Below are 13,191 nucleotides of genomic sequence, written 5' to 3' on the forward strand. Positions count from 1 at the left end.
GTTTTATGGAAAGAAAACTGCAGGAATCAAACTTTATAGTTTGATGAAAGATTTTCCCTTTCTGTATAGTAGTACTGTAATAGAGGCAATGCCAGTTATGACGTACGGTACGAACTGTTCAGTTTTATACATGTATATATATAAATTTTTATTTGAGTGTTCTGTAAGAATGTTGCCTATCTGAGAAATTAAATGCAGAGGTTTCTAGAATCTTTCTACTTAAACATAATTGCATTTTAAAGAAACATTTTTAAGGAAAAATAAAAGATTACATCTGTTTTTCTCATTGCTGATCTGTCACCGGATTTTTGAGAAATGGCAATAGAAAATATGACCCTTTTCGAAGGTCTTTTGAAGAGATAAATTTAATATGTGTCTCCTAGCCACAAAATATGAATGTGATTGTATTTCTTTTACTTTAGTAGGATTCTGATCCTGAAAATGACACATGCTATGTATGTACCACATACTATGTCCAGTATATACTGTGATTTTCTATCAAGCCAGCTTCAAATGGTGTTTACTCTATGATGCTAAGCACATGCCCATATTGCCAGTTCTCCTAATATTATTGCATGCCACTTATTTGCTTTTTCAAAAAACCTTCTTTTTACACTCATATGATTTTGTAAGGGCTTCAACTTTAGAATAACCTTCATGGTTCTAGAGAAAACCTTAAAAGTGGAAAGTCTCAAGAACAAGAAGGCAAGTAACTCCCCTCTAGTATTTTAAATAAGATCCTTGCATTTAAACAAATACCATGGCTTTTTTTTTTTTTTTTTTTTTTTTTTTTCCGCTAGCCCACTGTTTGTATGTGCCAGTTGTAGTGACAGAATGGACTATAACTTGTATCAGATTCTGAACTCTCAGTCTTGGAGCTGGTTCTTGAGCAGTGGGTTGGAATTTATGGATGTATTCTGGCACTCTTCCCATGAAAGTGCTGGATGTCTTGTTTGAAAAACAGTTTTATGAAAAGTTTCAGTCTGTTGATTTTGAATGTCTTGATTATTATGTTAGTAACCTGAAAGACTTTTTTTGTACAAGGAGGAGCACATGGGGCATTTATGTCAAGCCGTGCAACTGAGAGGCAGCAAGCAGTGCAAAGTGCTAGAGATGCTTTGAAAAAACAGTTTTGTTCTTTACCAAACAGGGTGAGGATACGATTATAAATATTGTTAAAACTAATAGTAGAAAGTGTACACACTTTTTTCTTTCTGAAATACTGGTGAATGTTGAAACTTGCAGGCAACTGTGAAGAGAAAGAGATGTAAACTAATTTGAGTTGAGTATTTTAAAAGTTATGTAATTCTTCAAGGTTTCAGAATAAATCAGTTTTAAAGACACATTATGGTTATTCTTATTCACCTCTTTATAATCTGTGCATGGTGTAACTTTCCTTGTGTACCTCCCAGTATTATCTTATAGGAAGCCAACCATTAGGAATATACTTTATCTAAAATTATAAACTTAAGTAGAGTGTAGACTTTATCAGTGAATCTCCTTGCATCTTTTATTGTGGAAGCAGAGATCCCAGGGGCCTCTCCAGCTTGCCTGTAGCAATATGGAGTCTAACCACTACCTTGAAGGGAGAGAAGGCTTAGAAGAAGGATAAATTTTGAGGCTCTCCATATCATAAATTCACAATGGCATAGCTTTTAGTGGAGCCTTTGAAAGCTGTTATATACCTGTCTGCTTGTGAGGGAGCTTGGGTTTGAAACAGATTGTAGGTTTCACATGAAGAAAATGCAAATGCAGAAATACACTCTAAGAGAGAATGAAGCATGGAGATGTTTTAAATATGTCACAGCTGGTCCTAATTTTTTTCTTGTTGCTGATGCTGGTACTGTCACAGAAATCACAATGCAATTTCTCTTATTTCTTGTTATTTAGAGCTCTGACATATAGGCTGCACTCTTACTAAAGTAATCCAACTTGCTTGTCAGTCCTCATGCTCATTTTCAATTCTATTAGCGGCTAATGCCGCTAGTAGTCTTACATATGGAACTGTGACACTGAGAAATGCAATGTGTAAATGATGAATTTTTCCTTGATTACACTATACTTCTGCACTCTTTATATTTTTTTTGCTTAAAGCAAGAACATCTATTTCTAGAAGCCTGTGTCATCACTCTGAGTATTATGTTTTTATTCTACTTGGTGACAATTACTGATTTTACTTTAAAACTGCATTTTGGAAGATATCTGCTGTAAGTTTTAAATAAAACTTTTGTTACTTCTGAAATAGTTTGATTTTATATTTAAAACAACAAGAAACAAAGTTAGTAATCCTTCAGATAAAATTCTGCATTTTGTATGCAGCTTGCAGCATGAGCTTAAATTTCATGCCTAGCCTGCCTGTATTTGTTCGTGTGTGTTCCCTGCCTGGAGGGACCAGAAGGTTGTCTCACGCAGTGATGTCTGTCCCTGTCCCAAGGCATTTACTGTTGAATAATAGCCTGGTAAGATTGCCTTGTGCCAAGGAAATACCTGTTAAGCTGTTGTACTGACCCTGGTAAAAAAACCCCACACCTGCTTCAGATGGTGCGACGTGGTAGCTCTCAGGGCTCACCTGTATGAAAGCTCCGCTGCCCCGCAGGTGGCAGTAGTGCTCTGGCAGAAAGGACCCCCGACCCAAACTCCTGGGGGTACTCCTTGGTTTTAACTTGGCAGTAAACGTAAAAGCAGTCAATTTCATTTTCTTTTCTTTTCTTTTTTTTTCCTTTTATTTTCTTTTTTTTTTCTTTTTTTTTTCTTTTTTTTTTTTTTTTTTTTTTTTTTTTTGGTTTATGGAAAATACTCCTTTTCCTTTGGTTGCTGGACGGCATTTTAGGCAGAGTCTTTTTCAAAGAGAAAACTACACAAGAAGAACTACAAAAGCTAAAGCCTGGTGGGAGTTTGTTCTGGTGCTGGCTACTTTGTTGTTTTGCTGTGTAGTCGTGCCATGTTTAAAGTTGCTTGTGGAGATGTCTTCACTCACAAGTAGGGAGCAAAAGTATCCATATAGGACCTGAAACGTGGAGAATTCTTCAGCCATTTAAAATGGCCACGTTCAGGTTTTACTCAGTTCTGGCTCTCTGCATTTCAGTGTTTACAAGGAGGGATAAATGTTAACCTGTTGTTCTAGTCATTATCGCTGGCTGGGAGCTATGTACAAATCACGAACGGGATGAGACTGCTGAGGAATGTGCTTTGAGTTGTTTTATTTTCCAGCATCAGTCTCATTACATGGTTATGACAATGGGAAGATGCCATCAGCTCACATCTCAGGCAGCTGACCAAGAACTTAATGTTGCAGCTTACTTTATAAGTTTTTTGACTAATTACACAAAGCAAAAGCATATTGACCATAGTTCCAGCCAATCACTATAAGCACACGTCCCTTTGGTTAAAACAATGCCTGCTTATTTCAAATGCAATACCTGTTTTTAAGTTTTAAAACACAATGCACAGAGCTCTATTATTATGCTTAGAACTTCCTAATATCTCGCTAGATATACTTTTCTGCAGCTTAGGGAGTTATTCTAGACAAGGATTAATACACAGACCATTGTTCGATTTGTCCTTACGTTTCTACTTGCATAATTTTTCTGCTGCTTGACCTTATGGCTACTGCTTAGCTCTAATCACTGTTCTGCTGTCTCTGAGCCTTGCTTTTTGCAGCTTTCCCAAAACCCTCTAATTTTATAGATTCCCACAATCATAACTTCTGGTTTTTTTACCTGCTTTTTCATTGGCTATCAAGATGAAATAATGCTTCATTTCCCTCTTCTTCTTGCATGTATTTCATAATTTTTTAAACTAGATTATTATCTGCTATTCTGTTAAGTTCAGCCATCCTAAGGTATCATACAAATGGGAAAGATGAAGAAGGCTTTTCTGTAAAGCAGCCACTTTATGCTATTTAATATAATTACATATTGTTAAATAATTATATTTGAGCACTATATTTACATTATTTGTTTGTGTGCCCTCTGCAGAGTGTGCAAAGCATGTTAAATATATAATATAAATAGTTTAAAAAAAATTAATTTTTGAGAGTAATTACATTGTCTGTTTTCATGTGTAATAGTAGAATGGGGATGGCTTGCACATATGAGTATTACTTCTAATGTAAGTCGAACCAAGATTTTTTTACTGAGGAAAGCATTTTAAAGAAGCCTGAGAGTGCTCTACAGATCTACAGATGTGCAGGACAGTTAGATATCAGTAGTAGCTTGCATTGAGTCACAGTGGATGTACTTTGAATGTTCAGCTGTGGGGATACTTGAGATTTTGGAGTGTGTGTTTAATAGGAGTTAGGTGGACTTTTTACTTTTATTCCCATTAGTTCATGTTAGAAAATTGTTATAGTTAGTTACTCCTGGTCTCATCTTCCTTCAGTGTTTTATCAAATACTTCATGTAGTAACACCTTAAAATTACACTGAAATGGTAGTGAACTTAGAATAATTTAGGTTTTCAAAAGCACTGAACTAAAAAGTGCAATTGAGGTATGCTTTTGCCTATAATTACCTCAAAGGGTGATAAAATGAGGAGAGAAATGGACTCAAAATGCTTGAGCACAATTCCAGGAATTAGTTTCCTAGTTTAGTAGTTTTTAAATATTACATTGTCAATAACGAACAGAAAGTAGTATTGCAGAGAATCTTGTTTTCTAAAATGGTTGGTTTGAGTAACAGCAATTAAGACCACTTCTGAAATTGAAGTAGAAGTTTTGTGAGCTATTATAAATAATTAAAGCTGCAAATGGTGTCAATAACCAGACCTTGTTCTAAGAGTTGTTCAAAGCTTAGCATGTGTTGTTCAAGTAAAACAGAACTACTGATTCAACCTCTAAATCAATTGTTTGGGTGATCAATTTGGTATTATATAACTGGAAACATGCAAAGCATTTTAATTTTTTCAAGAACTGTGTTATGAGCAATTTGTTTAGTAAGAGAAGACCTACAAAAAGCATTTGCCATTATTATTACCCAGAATCCAATAAAAGATAGTTTTTCAAATTATTACCATATGTGTGTAGGAGCTGCTTTGTACTGTAAAGTTATTTTAGATATCAGAATAATTTGTTTTATACTTTGAGTTCCTCACTGTTAAAATGTCCCCTTAGATTTACTATTACTCTGGCTATTGTGTGATACATAGTAAAAAAAGAATAGCATACAATAAAAGAAATTTAACAAGTACTTGAAATTCCAGATTGTATGCAAAATGTGCCAAATGAAGTAATGGTATTTGCAAGGATATTGTGTTAGAGCAGTAGCTATGGGGAAAGTTCCATAAAACTGTTAAATATGCTTCCCCTCCCCCTGCTGTCCTTAACCACTGTTAAAAAAAGATTGAGAAAATAATGCAATTTTGACTGGCTGACAAACATTCCAACAGAGAAATGAATGTATTATAAAAATATATATATTGGAATTGCTTACCCATATTTTTTTTATTGTTTCTATTGGTGTGCAGATTCATGAATCACTTTTAACAAGGAAAGATTACTGAGAAAGGCTTTTTTATACTTAGGTATGTTTCACGTTGAACAATCTTCTTGGGACCCAGAGGAACACTAACTGAAGGAAAGGAAAACTATAATTTGTAATGCGGCTTTCTTATACTAATGCTTTTTTCTCTGAGATAGTGTAGACTTCAAGGGTGTCATGACTATCAGAAAAGCTGGTTGATATGAGTTCAATTTAAGGTGGAGTTTCTGAATGTGCATTCTGGAATGCTGACTCAGAAGACAAGCATAATTTACATAGGTAAATCACCTCATTAATTTAAATAGATCTCATTTGGTATACAGATTAGCTGCAGATAGCTGCCAGCTTAATTGTGTATAGGAAGGGCTGTATTTACAAACCACTTTTGAATGTATTATAACTTAGTAGTATATCATCAAAGATTTGTTGCTAACTGTCGCCCTGATTTTGTAAGACTTTGTTAAGCCTTCTGATGTTTGCATTCTTTCAACAAACTTTCTCACACACAGTTCTGTAAATAACCTATGTTTTGCATTCTTTCATGGAGGTGGAGAGAATTGATGGACCCTTGGTCTGTCCAGTGGCATTGGAGAGGTGGCACTGTCACCCTCCAATCCACTGTCACCTTTGGAAAACTATAAATGTTGGAGTCAGAAAATAAAGTTCTTCTTCTTCTTCCTTTTTGTTCCCCTCGAGAGCAGCAGTGTCTGTGTCATCATTTTGTGCCGTATCACAACAGCTAACTTTGTAGCAATATTTCTTCGTGCCCTTTTGATTTACATTCAGATTCCTCATGGATCTCTCCTTATTAGATTAACAGATGTATACTTTTGGGAAAAAAATTTAAGATTGTCCAAAGCTGTTGCTGCAATTCTAGAAATTATCTTGTTTCCAGAAGTTGTTCAGAAAAAGCTCCTAGTGCTGTTTCTCTTGTTGTGCCCCCCACTCCTTAAAAAAAAAAAGTCATTATTTGCTATAATTTGATAGCAAAGAGTGGGACAGTACATTTGGTAGCATGCACTGCCTCAACAATGCTCCAATTTTAAAGACTTTGCTGCACTCCTGACCAATATGGCAAAGTGCTTGCAAACATTTGGCAGGTGTTGACAAAATCCTGTACATTGGGTGTTACTTGCATGCTTACTAAGATTGTGTTGTGGTGCAAGTATTCATAATAGTCTGTCTCCTAGCATTTCTCATATTCGAGAACTCAGGTTTGTGCCAATATATTTGTTTCATGTGCCATCCAGAATTCTGTAAGCACAGGTTTATGTTGTACAAAGCTTTTTTGACATAAGAAAATTAGGATGGGCAGCTCTGCATGTAATTAAAACAGCAGACCCAATCCTAAGCAAAGAAACCAACAACAAATCAACAACAAATATTCAAGTAGAGAGAGAAACCACGACTCATGCTTAGTTTCAGTTCCTGCTGATAGTTTGCAGTTTGTCAGAAAGTCCCTTTAGGATACAAGCCCCAGGCTCACTGGTCACAAAAGGGTCATGACATTCACAGGATGGCTGTTAGCACAGGTACTGGATATGTAAGTTGAAAATTAGTATTAAGTCTTCCAGTTATTTTTCTTCAAGTATTTGTTGGGTGAGTCTTGGCATCCCCAGCCTTATGGTGCTCACAAAGACAGCGTCCTGTTACTTTTTGGTAGGGTATGATGAAAAATTGCATGTTAAAAGTTGCAGTGGTAGATGGAAGCTTTTCTGTAGCAATAAGCAGTAGTCCCAAAAAAGAAGACTGTTTCTGTTTAAGATGAGCTCATATGATAGATAAGGGGAACATTGTGTTTGAGCCCTTTTATGTATGTTCTGTTCCAGAAGACAGTTCACATTTGCATGTTCCGGTCTCAGTGAAGGGTTAACTGGAGGTACCTTTTGTTCAAAAAACCCTCACAAGAAGTTTCCATACATTCATAATTCAACAAAGAGATTTATTTGTTTCACAGAGTAAAAATTGCTTTCTGTAGAAAGAGAAAGCTTAAACTTACCTACAGCAATTACTTGCTTGTATACTGCCCAGCAGGGTCTTCATTCCTGTGTGCAGTTCTAACTATACAGAGTTTAGGTGATCTCAGTTACAGCATAGTTTTTCCAGATTATTTGATTGCAGCTGTAGAACCACCACTGGGATTGTGGCTTTAGTGTGCTATAAAAAGACGTTTTGAACAGCACAAGTGGACCATCAGTGATCAAAATTAATCTGTGACATCTGTTGGCTTTTGTAATTACTATTACCATGGAAAATTTTGGATTGAGGTTTTCTATCTGTGTGTTCTGGAGCCATGCTACAAGACCATGTAGGAAACCAGAGAGAATTCTATTTCTTCTGCATAGCTACCTGCCTTTTCATTGTACTAGAGGTACTTTGAAAGGTATCAGTGTATGTAAGTTAAAAGAATTTTTGTTAATTCTGTATGAATTATAGCTTGACCGCTTACATAAATTCAGTATCTTACAAGGGTTTAATTAGTGTGATAGTGAATTAGGCCTTCTTGTCCAAAGACTTTTTATATCTAAGAATTAGATTTGATCTATCTTTGCTTTTTACGGCAGTTATGTTTAATGCAAAGGCAGTATCTGCTATAAGATATTCTGAGGTTGAGTAAGAGCAAATTACTGGCATGAATGTGTAACATCATGATTATGAAAGTGAATACAGGCTTTAAATTTAATTAAAAGTAGGCATTTAAAAAAATAAAGTGAAAGTTTATGCTCCTAGCATAAACTGTTAACTTCTATGCTGGCTCTTACTGTTCAGTTTCTCTTCTGTTAGGAGTAAGCTTCAAATTAAGCAAAATGCTGGCAGTAGTCCCTATTGTCTCATAGTTTGTTAAATACTTTCCTGAATCTTGCATTTGCACTGTACAGATTAGATAAGCAAAACGAGTGTGAGTTTTGTAGGAGCAATGAGGTACTTTTCCCTTGAGAGAAAAGAGACTATAGCATAGCTAATAAAACACTCACTTGTATTGATTCAGAGGAGTGTAAGGGGAATGCTCTGGATCTGTGTGGTTTCCTTTCAGATGGATACTGCACGGAAGAGCCAGCCCAGGTTTGAAGCCAGCACAGTAGCTGCAATAGCAGCCAGAGAATTGGTTAGGGGAGCTATGAGTACCATCAAAGCCCTAAAGCTGTCTTCTTTGTGAGCATCTTCCATCTGTTCATGATTTCTTCTAACCCCTCTTTTCCCTTCCCCTTCCCCTCCCCTAGATTCCTTTTCCTGCATAGTAATCTAAATAGTGCAACTTCAAAAGACTTAGATGAATAAAGAGGTTACAACTGTCCAGTGTGTTCAGCTTGTTTGTCCTTTCCATTACCTCTCCTGATTGTACAGAGATTCACAGATTCCAAGGGCCCTTTAGTCATCTAAGACAAATCCATTCTTAGGTATGATTGCAGTAAGTGGGAGTAATATTAATGAAGATGTCTTAATTAAGGAATAAATATTATTATCAATGTTATTGCTTCTGTGATTCTTCCCAATTTCTTAGTAAGCTTTATTTTTTTTGTGCAGAGACTTGAAGGGTGTTATAGTCACTCTGAGTGATGATGGCCATCTTCAGTGTTCATACCTTGGAACTGATCCTTCACTGTTCCAGGCTCCTAAGGTTGATTCTAGGGAAATGAACTATGAAGAAATGAATGCTGAAATGAAGGAGCTTCAGAAAATCATCAGGGAGGCTTCAAAAACACAAGGTACACTTCTTTCTTGTTCTATATTTTTACATACCTTTATCCACCTGACTTACCTTTGAGCAATTTAAAATATTTTAATTTCAGACTTTACCCATAGTCACATTTCTGTAGACAATTTAGTATTTAAGAAAAAAAAAACCATCCTAGATGGTAAATCCTTTGGATAAAGGGTTTTTTCTTTGTATTTTCGTAATGCTGTTGGAAGGTTAAAGTTATTTATATCAGGTTGCAGATAATTCCCACTAGTGCAAGGGTTCAGAATAAAAACTGATGGTGCATAGACTACCCAAAGGCAAGAAAACGTAAAGAATTTCAACAATCTGATGTAGTTAGCTTTCAGAGGGAATAAAAGTATTGCCGAATTCTGTTTATTAATACAAATTACTTTTTAAGTTATGAAATTAACAAAAAATGGCTTTTTGAACAGCAACTTTTCTGTTAGTTTGACTACTATTCAAAAGCATATTTGTAGAACAGAATGGCATATCTGATGATGATAAATTCTGGAATTTATATACATTGCTAATAACTTGCATAGATTTTATTCAAGTAAGGGTACATAATTTCTATAGAGATCCCTCAAAGTTTATGTTTTCATAACTGTGTTTTTAAACATCCTGGCTTGTGCAGGGAATTGGAAGCATGTGATTTTACAGGAAGCTATGGATAAATCTTCAACAAATAGAAAGAACAAATTAATTTTTTTCCCTCATGATAGATAGCATGTTCTTAAAAAGAATTAAAGAAATAGTTGTGGTTTTCTAGGTGAAAAGAAAAAAAAGAAAAACCTCACAGCTGAAATTCCTAGAAAATAAAAATTATTTATCTGCAGGCGTGAGTTTGATTCTGCAACACAAAGATTTCTCTGTTTTGTAATTACATCTAACTTCAGCCATTATCATGGTAGACTTATATCAGGATTTTAATTTTCTGAATCCAGAAATGTGTTATTTAAGCATACAGATGTGGATAAATTCCACCGATTTTTACCACAGTCCATCCTTATAGGTATTTGACAATTTTGTCTGTCTGTCATAACCAAAGGAAAGAAAAGCATGGCGGAAAGAACAAATCAACAAATTTGAAGTGAACCAACTTCAGCTTGTTAGTTTCAACATGCTGCCTAGAAACTCTAAGGAGAGATAAAGGAACTATAGCTATCCTTTTAAAATTTTGTAATAACTGTCATGAATGATAAATTTGCTATGAATATTTTTGATTTTTTTCACTATTCTTTTTTCTTAATTTCCTTTTCTTCCTCAATTTGTCTAATCTGATCTAAGGTGGTGTTTTCAGATGAGTTTTTATGGATGCTCTTTTGTTTGTGGACAGATGTCCTGATGATGTTGTGTTTGGCTTTCTTTAACTGGGTGTAAAACTTGTACAAGAATATTTTTATACAACAAAACATTTTACTTGTGAAGAATACCTGTCAGTTTTGGATGTTTTGGCTTTGTTTCATTTTGGCTTTGTTTTTCTTAAAACTTTAGTGTGAGCCTTGGTTGTCATTAAGTTACTCCTAAGCACAATCTTTAAAATGACCCATTGATTTTCTTGTCTCTTGAATTCATGCTTGTGCAGTCAGAGCTTGTGTTGTTTTGAAAATATCTCCCCTTATAAGGAAATAATATTTCATTGTTTCATTTTGACTTTCAAATGTGGAAGGTATTTAGAATTAGGTCATTGTATTAAAAAAACCTTAGGGTAGTTATTTCCATAAATGTCTTGTATTTCTGTCCAGTGCTGACCATTAAACTGTTGAACTTAAGCTGTTTTATACATTTCAAAGAATAAGGATTTACAGTATAAACTGATGAAATATTTTAAAATCTTAACCATTATACTAACTTAAATCTAATGTTACTTGCATCAGTCTGGGTGACATAAGTGATTAAATGTGTTTTGGCTCAGTTTAATAGTAACAAAAAGCTGATACTTATATGTAAACTTTGATTGTAATCTCTGTTATACTTCTAATAGAAAAATTACTTTATTACAGAGGTTGCGACATCGTTAGCTTGAAGAAGCAACCAGAAGAGAAATGGTTAAGAAGGGATAGAAAAAGAATGGACTGTGCTGTGCTATGTGTAATTGACAGGACCAGTTCTTTGCAACTGTGGCAATATGAAACAGGCCTAAACTTCTTTTCTAGGTGGTATTGGAGAAATGTGTTTAGGTTTTGCTTTTCTCTTTTGTAGTTAAAGGACGTATTTCTCTCTGAGCACAAAAAAATGAATACTTATTTTCTGTCTTCATCAAAATCTTACCCCTTGACCCTCTTGTTAGAAAGAGATAATGTGATGTCTACTAGTTCTAGGTAATTTTCAGGACTGCATGTAATAAAATTCCTGCAGCTTTCTGAATGTGCTCATGCTCTCAGTTATTCAATTAATATGTTAATTCCCCCTTTACATCAACTCTTTACTCATTACTTTAGGAACTGTATCTTTCCTGTCCAGATTTTTCAATTTTTCCACTACATTTAGTAAGTTAAAAAATAGAAATGCTTTTCAGAAAAAATGCAAGTACCCTAGAGCTGTACTTCTGGACTCTCAAGAATTTCTGTAATTCCTCAAGGTTTTTTAAGGCTTTAATTTGTATAATTTTTTTTTTTTTGTGTGAATTGGCATCAGGTTTTGTATTATGGATTTTAGTGAGTTTGTAGCATTCTTTTGTCTTGTATGCTGATAGTCCTAGAAATCATCTGGTGTCTTATTTTAATCAAGCCACATGTATTGGTTTTTACATAAAACTGTGATATACCGCCTAATGCAGAGGAATTTGCTGAAGATTAGACTGTTAGACACAGAATCTTTCTTTGTTTAACATATTTGCTATCAAATTATTTAGATGAAAGTGCCATGAGATGTGTGGTGTTCTTTTGGAGGTAGTTATTCATCATGTATTGGCATATGCATGTGAGGACAAAAGTTTAAAAGTACCTTACAGTCTCTGAAGATCATGGATATTAGGTGTCAAGTCTTGTTGTAGAATGCATCTGAATCCTTATTCATACAGAAATCAGAAACCCAGAATGAGATACAGATTTAGGTTTTCTGTAGAAGTCTAATGAAATTATGAAGCTTTCTTGGAAGTTTCCCAAATCATACACATTGCTATTCTTTTATTGCAGTAGTAGGTGTAGAGATCTAACTTTGAGACTTGATGCTGTTGAAATAGTATTGTTTTTAGGAATGTAGCTGAATGTTTTTAAAAGGAGAACTGATTTGCTTTTGCTTTTTTTCTTTTTCTTCAAGATATTTTGCCTGAATCTGAAAAGCAGAGAGATGTAACTGTCACAGCAGAAGTTTCACCTGATTTGGATGAAGAATCTGTATGTACCTGTATAAAAAGGAAATTACTCCGAAAAAACCCATTGATTTCAGATGAGTAAATAATGACTGATCATGCATAGTGATTACTATTTACATTTGTGTGACTGAGCTTCATGGCCCACAGTTTTCCATCAATTAGCACCTACTTTTATTAAAGGTTTTAACTAGACTTATTAAAATTATTTATTTATATTCTGTCTGGGGATCTTTAGGTTCTTGGCTGAACAAACATAAGTGAACAAGAACTTAGGGTCTAGAATAACTTTGTAGTGGTGAGCAGTGGTAAATGTTGGGGGAACCAAAGTGTCACCCTTGGATCTTTCAAAGACAGACTACTCAAACTACTCAAGCTGCATTTTAAGAAATAATCTTTCTCCAACAAGCTGTCGTTCAATATTCTTTGTTGTTGCAGCCTAATTAGTTTATTCATGTTGTATACATATGTAGTTTACAAAAATTAGTCAAAGGGGGATTTGGGTGAGCTTGTACATAACGTGCTTGTACATACAGCATGCTTGTTGCACTATAACATCTTTAATTATCCATTTCTGGCCAACAGTTTTTGCAAAACTGATTTTCCACAGCTACTTACTGTTTAAAAAATACATAAGGATATTATCCTTTGATAAATGGACCTCTTTATAATATGTGCTAGTGTCCTAGCACTTGTCTG

General features: G+C 34.8%; 1 protein-coding gene across 1 annotated transcript in view; it reads left to right on the top strand.

The window, feature by feature from the left end:
* BBS9 (Bardet-Biedl syndrome 9) overlaps window positions 1–13,191 on the top strand; it is a 285,824-nt gene that overhangs the window by 44,863 nt on the left and 227,770 nt on the right. Inside the window, exons 10-11 of the mRNA XM_041407964.1 lie at window positions 9,002–9,183; window positions 12,441–12,517. Of these exons, the coding sequence (XP_041263898.1) occupies window positions 9,002–9,183; window positions 12,441–12,517 (259 nt within the window). The remainder of the gene's footprint in view (window positions 1–9,001; window positions 9,184–12,440; window positions 12,518–13,191) is intronic.

Source organism: Onychostruthus taczanowskii, unplaced genomic scaffold (assembly GCF_017590055.1).
Source record: "Onychostruthus taczanowskii isolate IOZ18803 unplaced genomic scaffold, ASM1759005v1 scaffold28, whole genome shotgun sequence".
Taxonomy (NCBI): Eukaryota; Metazoa; Chordata; class Aves; order Passeriformes; family Passeridae; genus Onychostruthus; species Onychostruthus taczanowskii.